The sequence below is a fragment of the Brachyhypopomus gauderio genome, chromosome 17 (genome assembly GCF_052324685.1).
Source record: "Brachyhypopomus gauderio isolate BG-103 chromosome 17, BGAUD_0.2, whole genome shotgun sequence".
Taxonomy (NCBI): Eukaryota; Metazoa; Chordata; class Actinopteri; order Gymnotiformes; family Hypopomidae; genus Brachyhypopomus; species Brachyhypopomus gauderio.
Window position 1 is genome coordinate 20,491,481 of NC_135227.1, and position 24,846 is coordinate 20,516,326.

The window sequence follows — 24,846 nt, forward strand, 5'->3', positions numbered from 1 at the left end:
GAACTCAAGAAGGAAAGTGTGAAAGTGTGAAAGGTGTGTGGGTTTGGGGAGTTGTAATGAAATGTGTGAAGGTGTGTGTGTATGAGGTGAGATGATTTTGACGGTATTAGTACAGTATTGATAACGAGGGGTTGATGGTATTAGTGTTGATAATGATCATTTTGGTGGTATTAGTATTGATGGTTTTTGTGGTATTAGTGTTGATAATTATTTTGGTGGAAATGAGGGGGTGATGGTAGTAGTATTGATAATGAAGATTTTGGTGGTATTAGTATTGATGATGATGATTTTGATGGTACTAGTGTTGGTTATGAGGGGGGTGATGCTATTAGTATTGATAATGATCATTTTGGTGGTATTAGTATTGATAATGAGGGGGTGAATGTATTAGTATTGATTATGAAGATTTATTATTAACATTATTAATAAATAATGCTGATTTATTAAATCCTTATAGTGACACTAAGAAAACTGATTTTATTGATTCAATGTATAGTTTGTTCCCTCTTATTATTAAGCCAATTAGGATAATAACAGACACTGTTACATTGAATGATAATATATTCACAAATACTTTATGAATATACATAATTTACAAAATACATAAATTCAACATCTAAAATTTGAGAAATAGAATGGGTTATTTATATACAGTCATGGCCGAAAATGTTGGCACCCCTGAATTTTTTCCAGAAAATTAAGTATTTCTCCCAGAAAATTATTGCAATTACACATGCTTTGTTATACACATGTTTATTTCCTTTGTGTGTATTGGAACACAAAAAACAGAGGGGAAAAAAGGCACATTTGACATAATTTCACACAAAACTCCAAAAATGGGCCGGACAAAATTATTGGCACCCTCAACTTAATATTTGGTTGCACATCCTTTGGAAAAAATAAATGAAATCAATTGTTTCCTATAACCATCAACAAGCTTCTTACACCTCTCAACTGGAATTGTAGACCACTCTTCTTTTGCAAACTGCTCCAAGTCTCTCATATTTGAAGGGTGTCTTCTCCCTACAGCAGTTTTAAGATCTTTCCACAGGTGTTCAATGGGATTTAGATCTGGACTCATTGCTGGACACTTTAGAACTCTCCAGAGCTTTGTTTCCATCCATTTCTGGGTGCTTTTTGAAGTATGTTTGGGGGTCATTGTCCTGCTGGAAGACCCGTCACCTAGGATGCAAACCCAGCTTTCTGACACTGGGCCCTACATTGCGACCCAAAATCCTTTGGTAATCCTCAGATTTCATGATGCCGTGCACACAGGAGGCATCATGACACCCAGTTCCAGAGGCAGCAAAACAACCCCAAAACATCTTTGAACCTCCACCATATTTGACTGTAGGTACTGTGTTCTTTTGTTTGTAGGCCTCATTCCGTTTTCGGTAAACAGTAGAATGATGTGTTTTACCAAAAAGCTCTATCTTGGTCTCATCTGTCCACAAGATGTTTTCCCAGAAGGATCTTGGCTTATCCACCATCCGGACTATCCTGCGTTGCAACCTTTTATCAATTTTTCTCCTCCGTCCACGTCCAGGGAGATTAGCTACAGTGTCATGGGTTGTAAACGTCTTGATTATGTTGCGCACCGTGGACAAAGGAACATCAAGATCTCTGGAGATGGACTTGTAACCCTGAGATTGTTGATATTTTTCCACAATTTTGGTTGTGAAGTCCTCAGACTTCTCCTCTTTCTGTTCTCCATGCTTAGTGTGGCACACACAGACACACAATGCAAAGATTGAGTCTTCTTCTTCTCCTTTTTATCTGGTCTCAGGTGTGATTTTTAAATTGCCCACACCTGTTACTTATCACAGGTGAGTTTGAAGGAGCATCACATGCTTGAAACAAAGTTATTTACCCTCAATTTTGAAAAGGTGCCAATCATTTTGTTCGGCCCATTTTTGGAGTTTTGTGTGAAATCATGTCAAATTTGCCTTTTTTTCCTCTGTTTTTTGTTTTGTTCCTATACACACAAAGGAAATAAACATGTGTATAACAAAACGTGTAATTGCAATAATTTTCTGGGAGAAATACTTAATTTTCTGGAAGGAATTCAGGGGTGCCAACATTTTCAGCCATGACTATATATATCTATCCCTAACCTTAGATATATGTGTAACGTCCAGCTCAGCCCTCCTCCCTTGTCCCGCCTAGTTTCCCCGTTTCCTTGGTTTCCCTCCTGTCTGCCATGCCCCCATCCTCAGTGCTCTCACCCGTGTTTCGTTTACTTCCCTGGGTTTTGTGCATTTAGTTTCCCCTGCCCTGTCTACCTTTGTCGGTCATTGTACGTGAGTCCTCTCTTGCTTTCCTGCTCTTCCGTGATTCTTTGTTTTTCCTATTACCTGTTCATGTTCTTAGTTTGTCTCTGGTCACTCTCGTTAGGTTATGTTTCCTCCTCATTGTCCTTCTGCTCAGCTCCGTGTTGTATACTCGTTATATTTGTATTAGTTCCCTTATCACTCACGTTTATCAATGCTTATGTTCTCCTGTATCTAGTTTAGTTATTCGCCCTTAGACTTATTATCCCTTCGTTGTATGGCGTAATTCTTATCTGCGTTCTGTGTTTCAGTCTAGTGTTTTGTTATTTCCTTTTTAATAAATATTCATTTATTTGCACTTGCGTCACTCCTGCCTCTGACAAATGTAAAATAATGTCCGACCAAGTTAAACTGACACAGTAATTGAAAGACAACCATGATAACCAGCAGGATTATCAGGGCGCTGATTATTTTCACACCCAATTGGATACACTACAATCATTATTAGTTAAGGACACTAACGGCAGCCCTGTTGCTCTGCCCTCTTGTGCTATTTTTGAGATCCCTGCTCAAAGGCAAGGCATTGGACTGGGCCAACATTATTTTGACCACCCACCGAGGAAGCATGGACAATGGGGGGATTTGTTAACCTAATGCGCCTCAGGTTTGGTGGAGTTATCCCTCGGTTCTCCTCCCCACTTAATGGAAGATATCTCCCTGGTGCCCACCGCAAAAGACTTTTTGGGGGGAGTTACATCTCAGATCTCGACACCCTCAGGACCCAGCTGACAGACTCCATCTGCTATGTGGGAAAGATCAAGGGCCTGAGGGTTAGCCTCGCCAGCAAACCCGCCAGCGCTGCCCAGGTCTCCGCACCCGCCAGTAATACTCAGGCCGTCGACTCCGGCCCCACTGATGTCAGTCCGGCGACTCCGCCCCTCGATGATGTCAGTCCGGCGGCTTCGCCCCTCGAAGATGTCAGTCTAGCGGCTTCGCCCCCCGATGATGACTGTCCGGCTGCTCCACCCCCAGATGACCACTGTCTGGCTGCTCTGCCCCCAGATTACGACTGTCTGGCGGCTCCGTCCCCCGATGACGACTATCCGGCGGCCATGCCTCCCGACGACGTCTGCCTGGCTGCCTCAGCCCCCAACAACATCTGCCCGGCTGCCTCGCTCCCCAGGGCCCCCTCTTACCCCAAGCTCCCCAGGGCCTCATTGGCTCCCAAGCTCCCCAGAGTCCCGTCAACGCCTCAGCTCCCTAGAACTTCCATTATCCCTCCTGTTCCCGCGACCCAGCAGGCCCCGCCGGTTCCCGCTGCCCCTCGGCTGGCCTTACCGGTCCCATCTACCTGGCAACCTGTCCCTGCGGCCCGTCAGCCAGTCCCATCGGTCCCTGTGGCCTGTCCCATTGGTCCTTGAGGCCCGTCGGCTGATCCCACTGGTACCTGCGGCCAGTCGGCTGATCCCACCGGTCCCTGAAACCCGTCGGGCGGTCCCACTGGTCCCTACTGCCCGTCGGTACGCTCCGCCGGCCTTTTTGGCTCATCAGCCGGTTCAAACCGGCTTCTTCGGAACGTCTGCCAATTTCCCTAGCCTGTTGGCCGGTCTCACAGGTCCCCGTGCCTCATCAACCAACCCTGCTGATTCCTGCAGACCCTCCACCAATCTTCATCAATCTTCCAACTGCTCAGGCCTCCACAGTGACTGCTTTGCACAGAGCCACACAGAGACTGATGTGGCTCATGGTTGTTTTGATACTGTTCCCCATTGCAATCAACGTTTGCACTTACCTGTACTCCCTTTGTTGCCCTGTCCCATTCCTGGTTTCCTGTTGGTCCCTGTCTGTGTGTGTGTGTCTGTTCGTGTCCAAGTGCCCATTCCTGCGTCTGTGTCTGGTGTGTTCCTCCAAGTCCCTATCTCAGTCCATCAGGTCGTTACCCACTTTGTCCCCGTCCCAGTCTCTGTTATCCTCTGCCTGCTCTCCTCTGAATCTGGGTCTCCCAGTCTGTCCACTCCGATGCCCGTGATCCTGTCTAGTCCAGCCCCCTCTGTTTAGACTCCTGTTTCTGTTCCCGGCCCTGTCCCGTCTAGTCCTGTTCCCGTGTCTTGGCCCATTTCCCGTCCCAGTCCTCCCTTGAGTTTGGTTCGTGGTCCCGTGCGTCAGTCCTGCCCCATTCCTGATGTTCCTGCCCCAGCCTCGCCCACTAGTCCCCATCGGCATCATGGTGTTTATGTCCCCAGTGTTTGTTCCTCCCTACCTGTTTGTCATGCCCCGGAGTTGCATGCCTTGAGGGGGGGTTATGTAACATCCAGCTCCACCCTCCTCCCTTGTCCCACCTAGTTTCCCCATTTCCTTGGTTTCCCTTCTGTCTGCCACGCCCTCATACTCAGTGTTCCCACCGGTGTCTCATTTACTTCTCTGGGTTTTGTGTATTTAGTTTTCCCTGCCCTGTCTACCCTCGTTGAGTTATTCGCCCTTAGCCTGGTGTTGTCAGTTGTACTCTGCTCCCCTTTTAGTCATTGTGTAACGTTGCAGAAGCAACGGAGCGAGGAGACGGACACAAATGCAGAGATGAGCGAGATTTAATACAGGGAATACCAAAACCGGAGTCGAAAGAACAGGCAGGGGTCATAACGTAGGGGCAATCCGAACACGAAACACGACTTGACATAACTCAGGACTAGGAAAACAAAACACGGGTAAAACGTAGAATAACTAAAACAAACAGATAACACTGGGCAGCAAACGGGGAGTACTCACGAACAACAGGATGACTGGCATGAACGGAGAACCACGAAAGCATGGGTAACAGGAACACGATACAGAATGAACAAAGCATAGGCCGACTGGTAGACAAACAAAACCATGGATACTAGACAGGGGGAATACTGGGACTTTTATACAATGACATTTAACGAGGGACAGGTGATGGCAATGACACTGGGGCGTGGCAACAAACAAGGAATCATCAAAATAAACGAGCAGGGCGGGACAAACAGGCAGGGAACACGGACATGAGGGAACCCAGAGTGACAGCTACGAGAGGGGGCGTTGCCCTACGTGACATAACCCCCCCTCAAAGCGTGCCACTCCGGGGCACGCAAGGGCAGACAGGACCGGGACAGCGGACACAGGACAGACCGGAGGGACAGGACCAGACAAAATAGGACGAGGGACCTGGGACACGGCATGACACGGGACACAGGGAGACCGGAGAGGGCCAGGGCGAGGCACAGGAGCAGGGCTGGACAGGACAGGACCGGGGACAGACACTGGAGCGGGGCCAGGGGACAGGGCAGAGGTAAACGCTGAGGTGAAGACAGCATGGACCACAGAGACAGGCACGGGCACAAAGCGGGTCGTGACTTGGGGAACAGACACGGGGACAGGGACCTGGAGGAACTGACCAGACGCAAACACAGGGATGGGTACAAGGACACGAACAGGCACACACACAGGAACTGGGACCAACACAAATCCAGGGACAGAACACGGGAGCAAGGGGAACACGGGTACAGAGGCAGGTGTACAGGGCAGAGCAGAGGGCACATAATGTCCGGGCCCAATAGAGGGCAGCACAGTCTCTGGGGACATAGGCGCGGCCGGGCGGCGGGCAGCGGGCACAGGCGCGGCCGGGCGGCGGACAGCGGGCACAGGCGGAGCGGGGCGGCGGGCAGCGGGCACAGGCGGAGCCGGGCGGCGGGCAGCGGGAACAGGCAGGGTCCGCTGGCGGGCAGCGGGAACAGGCAGGGTCCGCTGGCGGGCAGCGGGAACAGGCAGGGTCCGCTGGCGGGCAGCGGGAACAGGCAGGGTCCGCTGGCGGGCAGCGGGAACAGGCAGGGTCCGCTGGCGGGCAGCGGGAACAGGAGCTGGCGTGGACGACCTCTCCAGGGTCGCGGGGACAGGAACCGGCGTGGACGACCTCTCCAGGGTCGCGGGGACAGGAACCGGCGTGGACTGCCGACGGGCAGCGGGGACAGGAACCTGGGGTGAGGAGATGCGCTCGGGGGGCGTGTACGCCAAGCCGACGTCCTCGGGGGGCGTGTACGCCAAGCCGACGTCATCGGGGGGCGTGTACGCCAAGCCGACGTCATCGGGGGGCGTGTACGCCAAGCCGACGTCATCGGGGGGCGTGTACGCCAAGCCGACGTCCTCAGGGGGCGTGTACGCCAAGCCGACGTCCTCGGGGGGCGGAGCCACCAAGCCGACGTCCTCGGGGGGCGGAGCCACCAAGCCGACGTCCTCGGGGGGCGGAGCCGCCATACTGACGTCCTCGGGGGGCGGAGCCACCAAGCCGACGTCCTCGGGGGGCGGAGCCGCCATACTGACGTCATCGGGGGGCGGGACCGCCAAGCCGACGTGGCTTGTACTCCCCCCCAAAAAATACTTGGGGGTGTTGTGATGTGTAGCTGGCTGGATCAGCGGCGGTAGGTCCTCCTCCTCAGTGTCCGGGTTGAGCCTGGAAGAACACACAGACACAGAAGCCTCTCGGTTGCTCTCTCTGCGACGGCTCCGCCTCCTCCGAGGCGTCGGGAGCTCGCAGTGGCCACCGAGAGCAAACCGAGGGTTAAGCCAACGCTCGTCTGTGCGCTCATTCCGTCTGCCCGCTGCTTGCACCACAGGTTGCTCACGCCTGTGGTGTTCGCCAAGCCGGGCAGACACGTAGCGCTCGATAGGAGTCTCGTCGCGAAAGCCAGTTAAAAGTGACTGCACTTTCTTCTGTGAGCGACGAGACTTCCTTGTTCCCACAGCGCCAGGGGTATTCCTGTCTCCGGCTCGTTCGCGCTGTAACACATGAGAGTTAAACTGCACGGAAGCAGCAAACAACTCGTTACAGCGACTAAACTCACCGGAGTCTCGCTCTCTCGCTGTGTCCTGGTTAGATCCATGGTTATGTAACGTTGCAGAAGCAACGGAGCGAGGAGACGGACACAAATGCAGAGATGAGCGAGATTTAATACAGGGAATACCAAAACCGGAGTCGAAAGAACAGGCAGGGGTCATAACGTAGGGGCAATCCGAACACGAAACACGACTTGACATAACTCAGGACTAGGAAAACAAAACACGGGTAAAACGTAGAATAACTAAAACAAACAGATAACACTGGGCAGCAAACGGGGAGTACTCACGAACAACAGGATGACTGGCATGAACGGAGAACCACGAAAGCATGGGTAACAGGAACACGATACAGAATGAACAAAGCATAGGCCGACTGGTAGACAAACAAAACCATGGATACTAGACAGGGGGAATACTGGGACTTTTATACAATGACATTTAACGAGGGACAGGTGATGGCAATGACACTGGGGCGTGGCAACAAACAAGGAATCATCAAAATAAACGAGCAGGGCGGGACAAACAGGCAGGGAACACGGACATGAGGGAACCCAGAGTGACAGCTACGAGAGGGGGCGTTGCCCTACGTGACACATTGCTCCCCTTGCTGTTATGGTTCTCCCCTTTACGTTCTCTTAGCTTGTGTTATTGTAATGTTTTCATGTGTGTTACCCTTGCCTAGTTGTCTTGTAGTCCCGCTCCACAGTATTATCCCTTTGTTGTATAGCGTAATTCCTATCTGCACTCTGTTTCAGTCTAGTAAGTAAGTAAGTGTCAGGGCTGTACCCGGAGCCGCTCCTCCTGTCGCCACAGGAGGGGACTAACGAGCCAGTGCTCACTCCTGAGCCAACACTCGTTCGCAGACCAGCACTTGCGCACAGACCAGCGTTAGTTCACGAACACGTTCGCAAACACGCAATCAGCAATGACGACCTGCAGCTGTTCACCTTCCTATTTAAGGAGGACTGCTGCAGAGTCTCATTGCTGACTTGTTTGTTGCCGTCTCCATGCGCTTTCAGCCAGCCTTCTCCTTGTGCTCATGTGTCTTCATTGCATTTACCTTATTCGCTGTTTTCCCTGTCATTTCCGAGTTTGCTCACCTCTTCTCTGCTTCTGGCCAATCTCAAGTTTTCCAGCCCTGTGTTTTCTCGATCCAGTTTTGTTTGTTATTTTGGAAAGGGGAAGTTTTTTTGTTTGCTCCCCATTGTGGGTCGATAGCCAGCTACTTCCCCTGGCATCTTCAGTTCGTTTATTTTGTTTTGGTTTCCTCGCGTTGAGTATTCCACGATCTTTTGGTTTCTCTTTCTGTTTCTAGTTTCCCTCCGTTCTTCCCTTTCACTGAGATTTATTCTTTTGGCGCTTTTCCCGCATTCCTTTTGGCGGAGGTTTCAGTTCAGTTTTATTTTGTGATCGGCATTTGGGTCTTCCCTGTTCAACATTACACGCGTTGTGTGCCGGTTCGCATTCCAACGCGTAACATTAAGTAAGTAAGTAAAGTTTATTTATATAGCACTTCTCACAGGCACAGGCACAGGCCACAAAGTGCTTTACAGAAGAAAGTAAAATAACAAAATAGAAAACAAAAAATACACACTATAAAACAAAATAAAAACACAGTGCACAAGGTCAACGGCTGCAACCTTGACCACTAACTAAAAGCCTGCATAAAAAAGAAAGTCTTTAGCTGTTTTTTAAAAGTATCCACAGAGTCAGCTGATCTTAAATGTGGAGGAAGTGTGTTCCACAGTTTTGGAGCAACCACCTTAAATGCTCGGTCTCCACGAGTCTTTAAACCTGAGTGTGGCACAGACAGTAAACTCAGGTTGTTTGACCTGAGTGATCGCGATGAAGTGTAGGGGTGGAGCAGGTCAGCGACATACACAGGAGCCGTGTTGTGTAGTGCTCTGTATGTTAAAGTTAAAATCTTGAACTGGATCCTGTATTCTACAGGAAGCCAGTGTAAGGATTTTAAAATGGGTGTTATGTGAGTAGTCAGTAACCTCGCTGCAGCGTTTTGAATGATCTGTAAACGTCCAGAAGCAGATACACTGAGAGATGAAAACAAAACATTACAGGAGTCTATGCGAAATGAAATAAACGCATGGATCACCATCTCTAGATCTGCTGTTGAAACCATAGATCTCAGTTTACTGATATTTCTCAAGTGGAAGAAACAGGATCTTGACAGCTGTTTAACATGAGAATCAAATGCTAAAGACTGATCAAAAATAACTCCCAGATTTCTGAGGCTAGAGTGGACAGCAGGGGAAAGAAGCCAAAGATTTTGTTTAATCGTTTGACTAAGCCTTTCGGGAGCAATGATCAATACCTCAGTCTTGTTGTCATTCAGCAGTAGGAAATTATTTGTGGTCCATTCTCTGATTGCTTGAAGACAATCTAATAGCCTAGACAAACTATGAACCTCATTTGGTTTAAAAGAGAAATAAAGCTGAATATCATCAGCAAATAAATGATAGGCAATATTAAAATATTAAAAGATTTAAAATCTGCCCCAAAGGTAACATGTATAAAGAAAACAACAAAGGCCCTAAAACTGAACCCTGTGGAACCCCACAGGTTAATGGGGTTGCCTCAAATGTGTAATCTCCAATCGTAACTGAGAAACTTCTCTCAGTGAGATAGGAAATAAACCAATCAAGTGCTGTTCCAGATATGCCCACCCAGTCACGTAACCTATTTATCAGTATTTGATGATCGATAGTATCAAACGCAGAACTGAGATCCAGCAGCACCAACACAGAGCAGTCACCGACATCAGCAGACATTAAAAGATCATTTGAGACCCTCAGGAGAGCAGTCTCTGTAGAATGCCTCTTCTGAAACCCAGATTGAAAAGAGTCGTAACAATTGTGATTTTCTAAAACTGTAATCAGTTGGTTTGCCACCACCGTCTCTAAAATTTTGGATAAGAAAGGAAGCTTAGATATAGGCCTGTAGTTCTTAAGCACAGCTGGGTCTAAATTTGATTTCTTTAAAAGAGGCTAAACAGTGGCGTGTTTAAAATAAGATGGAAAGCAACCTGTTAAGCGGCAGCCAATTGCACACAGCGTACTCTCTACCGGAAGCCACAGCCCCCTGGGGGACTGAATGGGGTGCAGGAAGGGGAGAGAGGACAGACCCTAGTGGCAAAGCACCATCCACCACTGGGCATACAAGCACACACACGCACGCACGCACACAGGCACAGACACTACTTTTTATTGAACATAGAGACACAGACACACACTCAGGGAGAATTTTTTGTTGACTGCCAATTTACCTAACCTCCATGTTTTTGGACTGTGGGAGGAAACTGGAAATCCCGGAGGAAACCCACGCAAACACAGGGAGAACATGGAAACTCCACTCAGATAGGGACTTGAACCCAAGACCCCAAGGCTGAGAGGCAAACGTGCTAACCACCAAGCCACTGTGTTGCCCAATATAGTGGCCAATATAGTAGGGCCAATGGTAGGTAAGACCTTCAACAATAATGAAGAGGGTATCACATCCACTGAGCTACTTTATGATGCTTTAGCCTCACAATTACATCCAGCAGATCAGCTAAGCTGATAGGCTGAAAGGAATCCAAAACAGTAAGAGAAGGTGGGCGGCTAGAAGAGGAAACACCTGCCACTGGCTTAATGCTGGACCTAATGTCAATGACCTTTTCCACAAAAAATACATGAAACTTATTACAGTCATTGACTGAAAGACATGGCAGTGCTACAGGAGGAGGAGCTACAATATTGTTTATGGTATTAAATAAAATCTTTGGGTTTCTTTTGGAGAGTAAAATTTGATTAGCAAAATAGGAGGACCTAGCATCCTTTACTAGATCATTAAAAGAGATGCAAAGCTCCTTTGGGTACAGACGATGTACTTCCAAACCTGTAGCTTTCCAAAGTCTCTCAGTTCTATGACATTTCTGTCTTAAAGAACGAACCTCATCAGTCATCCACTGAGTTTTATTAATGATAGGCCTAGACCTTGTCTTTAGAGGTGCCACCTTGTCCAGTAACAAGGAACACTTTTCATTAAAAGACTGCATTAAAGATTTGACATTGTTACAGTTTGGATAAAAAGCACAGCAGAAGTTAGTTGAAAACTGGTTTATTGATTCTTGACTGATGGTACGAGTGAGCGTCGTTCTTTTTGGACAGAGAGGGTCAGTATTTCCAGAGAGATTAAAGAAAATATATTTGTGATCACTAATCAAAAGATCTTCACAGCACACGTGATCAACGTGTAATCCCAGAGAAAACACAAGGTCTAAAGTATGCCCACCTGTATGAGTGGCACCAGTAATCAATTGAAGGATTCGACAATATTAAGAAATTCCATAGCAGCACTATCCAGGTTATTATTAATATGCAATTTAAAATCACTAAGCAATAAGACTTTGTCCAGCTTGATAACATATGTCAGAAAATCAGTAAATTCACATAAGAACTGACCTGCTGGACCTGGAGGACGGTAAACTAAAATGCAGTAAAACAGATTGATCTTACCAACTTTCATCAGTTGCAGTTCAAAGGTGGAGACGTGGTCAGAGCTCACTAGCTGGGAGAAATACCGGATTTTCCAAACCACAGCAAGCCCACCACCACGACCAGACTGACGTGGAGTCCCAATAAAAGAGCAGTCTGCTGGGCACAGTTCATTTATGTGGATAAACTCCAGATTTCGCTGCCAAGTTTCAGTCAGGAATAAAATGTCCAGGTTTTTCCTTAGGAAAAGGTCATTTAAAATGTGAGCCTTGTTCGCCACAGAGCGCACATTGATCAGACAGATTTCAAGTGAAACCGCTAAATCCTCGTTTACGGAAGGAGATGTTTGGGCGCGTGCAAGCTGCCGGAGCACGCGCTGCCCACCGCGGTCAACAACACGCCTGGAACACGGGCGAGGTCGGTGCAAGCCCACCGAGATGGTGTTAGTGTTGGGACACGTTGGAGTTTGGACGCATGATCATGAATCCAGAGGCACCTGAGTTTCACCTGCAGACCAGCTCTCGTGCCTCGTTTCCTCCTACAGCGTTTCTTCCGCAAAGTTTGGTTTTCCTCCAAACTCGCACAGCAGTGGTAAACTGTTGGACGGCGAGTAAGCAGCAAAACTGGGAAACGGAAAGTTGTTTGTTGTAGATAACTTTCCATGGAATCCCTTATCTGTAGTAGCATTTGCCGATCGTATACCAGGGCAGCCGAGGCATTTCGTGCACACAGAAGAATTGATGATAACAGACAAAAAAGGACACACAGGTGAGAGAAATGCAACGCAGACATCCAGACCATGGCAGCAGCAGTGCCAAAAAGAGGCACCATCTTCTGTGTTGTCCAGGATCTCTCCGCCTCTTTTGATTTGTATCTTTTTCCATTTTCTTGGCGAAAATGTTAGATCTGGAACGGTAGCGAGTTAGTCAACGCTCCGTCTAGCGTTTTGTTGTTTCCTTTTTAATAAATATTAATTTACTTGCACTTGCGTCACACCTTCCTCTGACAAACGTAACAAAATGACCCTATCCCTAACCCTAAACTAACCCTAAGCTAACCCTAAACACCCTAAAAACCCTAAACTAACCCTAACCTAACCCTAAACATCATAACCTAACCTTAAACGCCCTAACCTAACCTTAAATGCCCTAACCTAACCCTAAACACCCTAACCTTACCACAACACTATAGGCAGTTGCTGCCCTCAAAGTGGAATTGTTTACGCAGATGTGGAATGAAGTCTATGCTACTACTGACCCAGACCAGTGCTACAAGGATTTTTTGACACTATTTCTCAAACTTTATGATGAATACTGTCCATTAAGGAAGGTATAAATTAATAACAACCAGATATCAGATAAATATTTAGTAATTGCATGCAAAAAGAAAAATGTACTGTGTAAGTTATTAGAACTTATTATTATTATTATTGCGGTTACGTCTTGTGATAATTCGTCTCACCTGTGGCTCGTCTCGTCATCACGTGGAGTTTATATGGTTTGTCTATTTAATGTGCGTTCGCGCAGTGTCCTGTGCTTGTTGTTATTTGAGTCTGTGTCACCATATGTTAAGTGTTATACGTGCGCTGTCTGCGCTACTTTGTGTGGTAAATAAACGTAACGTTCGTTCAGCCAAGGATTCTCTGTCTCGTGCTCCGGATGTTACAATCAAACTATCCAAGGGAATAAAGAAAAAAAAAACATCAAAAATATCACATTTACTTTGTTCAAAACTTGAAATATCAAATAACTGTTAAAATAGCAAAAATATTTTGCTATATTTTAAAATAGTGCTTCAAAAACGCTCCCTCTGAAAAAGACTTTGAAACACGGGAGATTTCTTCAAAAAAGGTATCTTTTTTTGTTTGTGGTTGTGGCTTTTGTGAACACATTCTGTTGCGATCACATTACGAAGTTATTGGCGAAATATATAAAATTTTCTTATGCACTTTTTGTTTTTACTTCCATACATTTAATTACTGTGTGGACGTCTGGGGGGAAGATGTATATAAAACTAATATAGAAGTAAACATTTTGATAATCTCATGAAAATTATATAAGAATTTAATGGATTTGAATGAATTCTAAATGAAAAAGAATGAATCAACATCCACTGTTAATTTGGAAATAAATCTACTCTAAAGTTAGATCTTGTAGGTTATAAAACATTTTTAGGTCAAGGCCATTAATTACTGCACTGTATTCAGGAATTGAGAGAAATTATTTTAGAGGAGTTTGTATATTCAAGAAACTAAGGTAAAGGATAAATGAATGTGTGGGTTTACATGAAGGTCCTTATTTATGTATTTATCTATTTGTCTACAATATTATGTTAAGCAGTGTTGGAGTTTTCATGTCTGGTTATGTTAATATAACAGTTTTGTTTCATATTTAAATGTAAAAATGGTAGGCAAAATAAGTTTGGCTTCACCTTTTTGGTCATTCAATCACTAATAACAAGTAGGAAATAATTGGTGGTTGTGTTACTGTGACAGATATAAAAGCATTAAATCAATAATACCAGTACTTGCAGTAGAGTTAATACTAGTAGTAACGATGTTGCACTGGGGACCTTAGTGAAGGGGGAGATGAGGCTGGTGATGCAGACCAGACCAGCGTCCGCGAACAACTTGGCCACCTCAGCCATGCGTCGAATATTCTCCTGCCGATGGGCTGATGAGAAGCCCAGGTTTTTGTTCAGGCCATGCCGGATATTATCACCATCCACAGAGTAGCAGGGGATACCGTGGGAGACCAGATACTCCTCTAATGCAAATCCCACTGTGGTCTTCCCAGCTCCTGACAAACCTACACACACACACACACACACACACACACACACACACACACACACACACACACACACACACGTACAACATAAAGTGTGTGCAGGTCTGTGTATGTGGCAGCACATGTGTAAAGGTGCATGTTTGTGTGTTTACCCGTTAGCCACACTGTGCATCCTCTGAATCCTCCTCTGGTTCCTACCACCTGGCCCCTTTTGCTGCGGCTGACATGGTGGGCCTGAAATACCACATTAGAGGAGATCTGCACATCCTACAGCACACACACACACACACACACACACACACACACCACATTAGTTCACACATCACAGGACATCTTACAGTACACGTAAGCACATTTACATTTAGGCATTTAGCAGACTCTCTTATCCAGAGCGACTTACAATGTATTTTGCATCTGTTCACAGAATACATAGTAGTAGTATATAGGTCAGAGTTCAAGACACCCTTCGGCCAGAATACTACTCAACTACAGGAATCAATGCAGTTACTTAGTATTTAAATTAAACAGGCTCACTTAAACAGGAATTAAAACGTATACCAAGAAGCACAAATACCATAAATAGATAAACATACAATTTAAGAACGAGGACAAGAAGTGCGATCCGCTGAGTTAGTAATAATTTAAGTACTCAACAAATAGGTGCGTCTTCAGTCAACATTTGAAGACAGCAAGAGACTCTGCAGTCATAGCAGTAAGTGGAAGATCATTCCACCATCTTGGAGCCAGGACAGAGAATAGTCTTGAGTTGTGTCTTCCGTGAGACTTTAAGCATGGAGTTTCGAGTTGAGCCATGCTTGATGTTTGGAGTGCCTGTAGTACGGATCGGGCTTGGACAATGGACATCATGTTGGGAGGGGCTAGTCCATTTTTGGCCTAGTAGGCAAGCATCAAGGTTTTATATCTGCTGCGTAGGGCTGCCACAAACGATTATTTTAAAAGTCGACTAATCACCGATTAATTTTTACGATTAGTCGACTAGTCGGATTGTACGTTAATTCTAGGGATGCATAAATACCATTTTTTTCCAACCGAGTACGAGTACGAGTACGTGTATTTTTGTACTTGCCGATACCGATACCGATACTTACATAGAATTAAGCAGTCAGGAGCATTATGTAATAGTTATTAATGTAAAATAGTGCAATGAAATCAATACAAAACCAACATACAGCTGAAGGCTGTAATATCATGCAACAAGCTCTTGATATGCGTTTGCACCTTTTCGTGCATCTTCGGTAAAATGGTCTCCGTTATATGATAACGGCTGGGAATTTCATACTTGGGCTCTAACACATCAAGAAGGTGCCGAAATCCCTGATTCTCAATGACCGAAAATGGTTGATCATCAAGAACAATAAACTGGCTAAGAGCTTCTGTTATCTTCACAGATCTAGGGTGGTGTGTAGACATTTTCTCTCGTCTACTTAGCGTTTGCTGCAGTGTTGGTTGATGCAGTGGTTTGATAGCAGTGAACTCGTCGTGCTGAGTTTTGTGTTTCATTTTAAGATGTTTTATCAGGTTACTCGTGTTGTAGGAAGACGCAGAAGTACCTCCTCTTGATATTTTAATAGAACACAGTTTGCAGTCTGCTTTGCTTGGGTTGTCATCACTAATTGTGAAGTACTTCCAGATCGCCGACATGTTGAATTGTCTGCTCATTAGCATAACGTGGTTTACGTCCACTAGAAAAAAGGTATCGGATGTTGGTATCGGAGCCTCGTTTGCGAGTACGAGTACGGGTAAATGGACATGGTATCGGGCAAATACCCGATACCAGTATCGGTACTCATGCATCTCTAGTTAATTCAATATAAAACATACAGCTTATCACACTAGAATGCAACTGCTATTATATAACCATCATTAGATTTCAGCTATAACTAAAAATAAAAACAATTAAGATCATAGTTCATTAAACCTTTAATGAAATATGCAGCTTGTTGCAACAAACAATTATTAAAATAAGGATAAGGCACTGCCTTAAAAAACACAAAAATAAATAGGCCTACATTAATAAAGAATTTTTTTTTAGGTTTTTCTTTCTTTCATTAGTCTCTGGCATCAAACTTCGCTACATTTAAATCAAATTAGGTAGGGACCTGAAACTAAGGAGTTATTCACAAAAATAAAGTTTTGGTCTCACTGACGTTACAGAAAATACACGAATGCGTGCTAAGGCTAATGAAACAAATTGCCATCACTAATGTTAACTTTTACAGTTACCACGATAAGCAGGGTTGCCAACTCTCACGCATTGAGAGTGAGACACACGCATTTGACCGTCTTCACACGCTCACACACAGGGGTGATAGTGGGAAAAATTCCTGAGCCTGAACTTTTTCTGAGCCGGGGGGGGGGGGGGGGGGGGGGGGGGGGGGGGGGGGTGTGTGGAGTGTTAGTGTACCATATTTAGAATATTGAATAGATATATAGAATTTAGAATTTATTTATTATTTTATTAGGACATACATTTTGTGCTTTTGTTCATGTATTACAAGGCGGCCAGGATGAACCAGATCGTCTGACCACCTGTACCGGCTCAAAAAAAAAACACTCTTATATTTCTGATAAAAATGTAACTTAATCAGAATAAAGATAAAATACTGAATTTATCTTGTATCTACCTCTGAAGCTCTTCCGATGTCTGAAATACAGGCGGTCCCCGGGTTACGACGTTGATCCGTCGTAAATCGATTTTCGGTGTAAATCGGAACATACGTACATACTGTACGTAAATAACGTACTATACGCAGTTATCCTATCCTAAAGCTAAGCTTTTGGCCAATACCTTTATCCATAGCTGCGTTTAACTAATCATGACGCCGCGCACACCAAACACCAAGTTACGACGCAGAACCACTTAGGTCCAAACGAGGCTTTATACAGTAAATGGGAGATGTGTAGTAACCACGAAAAATCGTAACTTGGGAATCTCGTAAGGATCAAAACAGATAGCATGCGCGTGCGTGTGTCAGGAATGCCACTTGATCTTTCTTAATCAACCTCACCTGCCCCTCATTACCATGCCCCCTTCAGCCTTACTTAAGCACATCTCAGTTGCGAAGTATTGCCGACTCATGCCGCGTACCAAGCCTTTCTATATCCTGTCTGCTCTCCTGTGTCCTGACCCTCGCTTACGTCCCCGACCTTGTCTCCTGCCTAATCCCTCTGTACCTCCTGACTTCTGCTCCCCCGGTATGACCCTGGACCGTCCTGACCACGCCAAGAAAACGCTGTTACTACTGATCCTAGTACTCGTGATTCACCTGCCTGTGTTTGTACCAGCGTCTCATTTCAATAAAAGCGGTGTTCTTCCGCATTTGGATCCCTCTCTGCCTGTTCAATACGTTACAGCGTGTGGTTTATCATTATGATTTGACGGATTTTTCCCCCCCTCAAATTTTTTTTTCTCGCGGACATGTCGGTACGCCGGAATTCCGGCGTGGCGCCTGAAAACTATCAGGCCTGCACACACCACACATCCGATATCTCACGCCGGAAAAAAAGTTGGCAACCCTGCGATAAGTAAGTACTAAGTTAACGCTCTGTTTATGGTAACTTTAGCAGCTAACGAGCAATTTAGATTACAGAGATGACGGTCCCTATTCATCGTTGTCACAAGTAGCCACAACATGCTTCAGGTACGTGGTTGTGCTGCCGTGGAAGGTAAGTTCTGCCTTGCAGATATTGCACGCGTTTCGGAACCCGACTACGGAAAATGATCCCGCACTTTTGAGTTCCGTAGCCGGGTAGACACGATACCAGAGCCTGTCTGTATAACGTCCTGGGATGTCGTCAACTGTCTACCCCGGTTTCCACTAAACTGCGCATGTGCGTCAAGGACAGAAACGCAGACGCAGCAGTGGAAACTGTCGCAGCAGTTTGGAGAGGGAAAAAAACGACGCATAGACTAATAAATTAGTCGTCGACTATTTTAGTAGTCGACATAGTCTGACTAGTCGACTAATCATGGCAGCCCTACTGCTGCGTGCCGCTACTGGAAGCCAGTGAGGAGAACACAGCAGAGGACTCAACATTAGTGAACTTGGTGAACATTAGTGAGATTGAAGACCAGTCGTGCTGCAGCATTCTGGATCAGTTTTAGAGGTTTGATGGACCGTAGAGGAAGACCTGCATGTAGAGAGCGTCAGGGCCCCAGGGCTGGCCCCAGTTTTCCCCTATTATACGTGTCGAGTTCACCCTTGACGCCGGCACTGAAAACACAGCGCGCCGTGTCTTTGTTCCATCGCGTGTGTACTATCGTTCAGTGCAAGGACGAGGCGCTTGGGTCCGCCATCTTAAAACATCCGCGGGACATTCCGTCTCCTATGTCTCCCGCTCTGACAGAGAGTTGCAGTAGTCCAGCTCTGAGATGATTACATCCTGTAAAAACACCTGGGAAACTTCCTGTGTTACGACCCGGATAAACTAAACGACTCACCTGTCAGGGACGCAACATCAAAATAGACACTGACATCATTGCTGTTCCATTGCCATTCATTTATTTGTGTTACAAATATTTGGGTATATATTCATATTATTGGAATCAGGTATTCCAATCACTTCCATGGTTACAGGTGTATAAAATTAAGCACCCAGGCATGCAGACTGTTTTTACAAACATTTGTGAAAGAATGGATTGCTCTCAGGAGCTCAGTGAATTCCAGCGAGGAACTGTGATAGGATGCCACCTGTGCAACAAATCCAGCCGTGAAATTTCCTCGCTCCTAAATATTCCACAGTCATCTGTCAGCTGGATTATAAGAAAATGAAAGTGTTCATTTTCAACTCAGCCATGAAGTGGTAGGTCACATAAACTGACGTAGTGAGGTCAGCGGATGCTGAAGCACATAATGCGAAGAGGTTGCCATCTTTCTGCAGAGTCAATCACTACAGACATCCAAACTTCATGCCAAGTGTAAAGTTTGGTGGAGGGGGGATTATGGTGTGGGGTTGTTTTTCAGGAGCTGGGCTTGGCCCCTCAGTTCTAGTGAAAGGACTCTGAATGCTTCAGCATACCAAGACATTTTGGACAATTCCATGCTTCCAACTTTGTGGGAAAAGTTTGGAGCTGGTCCCTTCCTCTTCCAAGATGACTGTGCACCAGTGCGCAAAGCAAGGTCCATAAAGACATGGAAGGCAGAGTCTGAGAGCCATGTCTTCTTGTCCAACAAAAGTGGTCAAATGGTCAAAAATCCCCATAAACATATCCTAACCCTAACCTTGTGGACAGCCTTCTCAGAAGAGTTGAAGTTGCAAAGGGTGGACAAACGTCATATTGAACCCTATGGATTAGGAATGTGATGTCACGTAAGCTCATATGTGAGTCAAGGAAGGTGAGCGAATACTTTTGGCAGTGTAGTGTACCCTTGAACCAGACTACTACTAAAATACAGGAGTCGATGCCATTACCGAGTATGTAAATATAAAGGCTCAAATGCAAACAGAAATGTAAAACAGATACATAGAAATGCAAATAAACATGGACATAAATAAATAATATAGACTTGGAGTTTTCATTCAAATTTACACTTCACTGTGTGCATTCAAACAAATTTTTTTTTGCTTTGGCTCATATAGTTTGGGATAAATAGCAACAGTAGTGCAAAGTAGCTAAATCAAAGTACAACAATGTATTCTTATTACACAAGAGGTGTGTTGTACTGGAGCTTCCAGGGGTGGAGCTGTTGAGAAAGCAGTATTTTAATTTGAGTTCAGCAGAACAGGAAACATATTCTGTGAACAGACGGTAAAGCACTGTGAAATGCCCAAAATGTAAATGTAAATGTACATGTGGGCCAACCTCCCTGGCATGTCCATGGAATACTGTGATTAAAGTGAGACCCTCACAGCCATACCAGGCCTGGAACTCAAACATGGGTCCACAGAAGAACCATGGACCTTTCAGACACCACAGAGCCTGAGGAACAGAGCTGTTTGACAGGGGAATACATATATACAGTACAACAGAAAGTCCTAAGAACAAAGGACAACGTCCCTTGGACAGAACCATAGACAAAGGAGACACAGTCCCCACTGTTGGATAGAGAGAAAGCTAATGGACTGCGTTAGGAAAGTTCTTTGTATGATTTCGCCCCCCTTCGGAGTGTCAGCCAGAACACTGGAGAATGCACATAGTGTTATTCATATACTTTAATAACGGCTCTCAGCACAGCCAGTCCACAGACTTAAGCACATTGCTCACAGATTCATCTAGTCAGTGAACATGACGTATAGTGAAGAGGAGTATCGTCGCAGGACTCTGACGTGGCCCACAGTGGCGTTCTCTGCTCAAGTATGTGCGGAGGGAGAAGTGGTCTTTCCAACACTCACAGAACAGGGAAGGAAGATTTGAAGGGGGATATATATATATATATATATATATATATACCATACCACAGGATATGGTATGGAGGCTTGCACCAATTGACGCTCCACCGATGTGACACACTTCTGTCGCACTGCAGCAGTGCAAATTGTCTATATGTTTACGGATATATTACACCCGTCTTTTTAGCTTGACTTGCTAGCAGTGTTTGTTTACAGTGTTAACATCCAGCAGTGTGAGAAACGTGGACTCTGGACTCGGCCCAGTCAAGGGTACCGTAGGCCTATTACTCTGGTGCAGTTCGTCTGCGCTATCGCACTGCAGCTGCAGACGTTGGGACTGGTAGTTAATGCCTTATTATTATAGACATGAAGAGAGCAGTCACCATTGCACAAGCAGGCTGCAACTTCTCCAATCTGCATGCTGCAATCTTCTGTCAACTGTGTCAGTTGACGCATCTCGCTGTTCTAGGTATAGACTGCTGTACTATTGTAAATCAGCTTTTGTCTTCATTTTTCAACTAAGCATGCTAAATAAATAAAAGTCTCATTTTTTTCCGATTTTTCGTACAAACGTGTAATAAGTAGTCATGAAAAAAAACATTGTGACGTGCGTCAATTGACGCATGCAGGTGTTCTAGTATTAATTCAATAAAATTTATTTATAAGCACATTTAAAATAGCCGGAGCTAACCAAAAGTGCTGTACAACAGAGTAGAAATTAAGGCATAACATCATTGAAAATGATAAAAATAAAATGGATTAAATAAATAAATAATTACAGTAGCTGCTAGTAAATAAAATAGAAAGGTAATTAAATATATAAACCATAAAACTACGTCTTGGAGTAATGGAGTTGTAGTGTGGTGTAGTGGTGTATTAATGTAGTAGTAGTGTACTGTAGTGGTGTATTAATGGAGTAGTAGTGTAGTGATGGATTAATGGAGTAGTAGTGTAATGTAGTATTGCATTAATGGAGTAGTAGTGTAATTTAGTATTGGATTAATGGAGTAGTAATGTAGTGGTGGATTAATGGAGTAGTAGTGTAGTGGTGGATTAATGGAGTAGTAGTGTAGTGTAGTGGTGGATTAATGGAGTAGTAGTGTAGTGTAATATTGGATTAATGGAGTAGTAGTGCAGTGGTGGATTAATGGAGTAGTAGTGTAGTGTAATATTGGATTAATGGAGTAGTAGTGCAGTGGTGGATTAATGGAGTAGTAGTGTAGTGTAGTATTGGATTAATGGAGTAGTGTAGTGCAGTAGTAGTGATGTAGAGGGAACACAGTATTGCAGCAGTGGAGAGGTGTGTATTAAAATTGTATGATCAACTATTATGAATAAAACACCACTATTTGTCTAAACTTTATTTTTCTTTTTTTTCTTAAATTACTCCAATATAGTGCTAATGAAATGGTCTGACTTCTTTTCATAATCTTTTAAAGAAAATGGCTATAAACAAGTTTATTGACTTACATAACCTCATATATAGTGTTCAAAGGGCAGTGTGTTTTGTGGTGTTTGTGTGCTATGGAACTATGGACATTCACAGTATAAATACAAGTGTTAGATTATCTCCCACAGAGCTTTCTTTTAATGTAGTTTATTTCTTTTAGCTTTTTATTAGCAAAACCAAGAGAGAAACATTTGTTTTTGTGTACTGATGATATAGGCAGAGATGGGGATAGATGTAAATATAGCTGTATTCAGCTGGGGAAATGCACAAGTTAGTGCAAGTACTGTGTGTGTGTGTGTGTGTGTGTGTGTGTGTGTGTGTGTGTGTGTGTGTGTGTGTGTGTGTGTGTGTGTGTGAAGAGAGGAGAGCAGTAGTCTACTGCTCTCCTCTCTTCACACACACACACACACACACACACACACACACACACACACACACACTCCCAGACTGTTAGTACAGCAACTTCCCCCTCCCTCTATATCTCTCCCCTCTCTATCTCTCTTCCTCCCCATCTCTCTCTCTCCCCCTTACCTATCTCTCTCTCCCCCTACCTCTATCTCTCTCTCCCCCTCCCTCTATATCTCTCTCCCCCTACCTTTATCTCTCTCTCCCTCCCTCTATCTCTCTCCTTCGCTCCCCCTCCTCTACCCCACGTGCATTAGACAGCATTCCTGTGAGAACCAATGAACGCTGTGAGTTAGATGAACCCTGTGTGCTAAGGATAATCAGAAACTGTAAAACACAGCTGCATGGCATCAGCAAACATGGCTCCTTATTAAAGTAATAATTATTGTTTTATAACAGCTCAGTGTACTGTTGCCCCAGAATTACTGTGAAGTCCTGCGTGCCGGGTATGTGTCAGGACAGTAACCGAGGATAATGCTTGGTACTAGACTGGTACTGTAATAGTCTAATCTAGTCCACAAAAGAGACACACATCGTCAAGACCATTAGACAAACGTTGTGGTCTAAATGACAGGCTGTTCTCCGCTGGAATTCGGTGAACCCTGTTGGCGTTTGACCTGATTAATATGATGGTGTACTCCAGGGATGGCGTGGGAAGGTTTCGAAAATACTATCGCTGATTTTGTTCCTATTTCGTGAATCACTTGTTCGAAAATAGAAAGCTTTTCATTGTGGGTTTTTAAATAACAACTTTTGCTCCTAATCTGAAACACTTACCTCTGAATGAGCAGGTACCGTGAGATAAGGGATAGTCAACTGTCGCACAGATTCAATACTTTAAATATTTAATACGAGTACAAATGTTGCCTCTTCACAGAACAAGCATGCTTACAAAACTAATTTAGGCTGCACTGATAAACTTCATTGTAACTCTTGTACTGTCGTCTTAGGTACCAAACTCCATAACATTCTCAGAAACACAACTCCAGTGACGGCAACAGCGAGCAAGTCTAAACAGAAATCTTGTAGCAAAGTTACTGTAAAGGTTAAACGTACCGTTTTCATGTTCTTTCTCAACATCTTTCCTGCACTGAATTCGGAATACGCTTTGAAGATGCGACGACAAATGACGTGTGTAAGTTGTGACTGTACAGACGCGTTTAAAAACACCAAGACACGTCGGACGTCATAGCCATAAACTCTTTACGCATTAACTACAATCTGCATTTTTCTGAATGAACACCGGTGTACCTGGTGTCACACTCATATATTTAACTTGTTCTAAAACTGTTTACTATGGAAGCCCATTCCGCCACCTAAAATGACTTAGTATCTCAAAATAATGACTTAGTATCTCGAAGTAATGAGATAGCAATTTACTTAATAATGAGAATATAATGAGAGCTGTCTTTTTTATTTTTGGTGGCGGGAACGGGCTTCCATAGTATAAATACACTATTTAACGAACAGTTTTAGCGTTTACGTTTTACTGTGAGGAAACAAACCGTGAGTATCTGTGTGCGGTCATCAGAATATGAAACCACACTCAACCTTCATTATGAATTAGTTAAAAACCGATCAATGTTTTTAGGTCTTCCTCTCACATTCATTTGCACAAATGTATTTATGTCTGTGATGAGCAGAGAGCCAGCAACACAGCCCTCAGAAATGTTGACGTGTGTTACTTAAAGCTTTAAAATCATTTATGAAATGGTGACATAATGCTGACGAAACGGTTATGAAATTCCTGCCATGTGTTTAAGCTTTAATCAATAATTGTGATCAATATTCATATTGCTAGTTTGTGCGGGCAGTTCATACGTACTGAATCATTAAAATAAAAGATTCACAGGTCTTCAATATTACACATCGCAGCGTACTTAGGGATCAACAGGGAACGCAACGATGGACATGTCAGTCATAGAATTCAGTGGCCACAGATTTCAGTGTAACACCTGTATCAGGATATTTGGGGCAGAGTTCAGTGGATGATGTCATGGAAAGGTTTCCTACATTTCGTGACTCATTTGACCAATTTAATTAACAACAAATTAAATTTACAAAGTGAATTGGGAATAGCAGGTAGCCTATAGCATTTATTTATTCCATTTATTTCCATTATATAACTGTACAACCATATATCCCCCAAACTCTTCCCTGCACCCTATGCTAAGACTTTAACTACACTCCCACACTGAGGGGTATTGTGGGGTGTATATATATTCATACACACACACACACAC

General features: G+C 44.6%; 1 protein-coding gene across 1 annotated transcript in view; it reads right to left on the minus strand.

The window, feature by feature from the left end:
• Positions 1-23,721, minus strand: part of papss2a (3'-phosphoadenosine 5'-phosphosulfate synthase 2a) — a 32,434-nt gene extending 8,713 nt beyond the window's left edge. The window contains exons 1-3 of the mRNA XM_076977627.1: positions 23,660-23,721; positions 14,550-14,664; positions 14,180-14,415 (exon numbers count right to left, since the gene is read on the minus strand). Of these exons, the coding sequence (XP_076833742.1) occupies positions 14,180-14,415; positions 14,550-14,664; positions 23,660-23,683 (375 nt within the window). The 5' untranslated portion in view covers positions 23,684-23,721. The remainder of the gene's footprint in view (positions 1-14,179; positions 14,416-14,549; positions 14,665-23,659) is intronic.
• Positions 23,722-24,846: the final 1,125 nt, after the last annotated feature.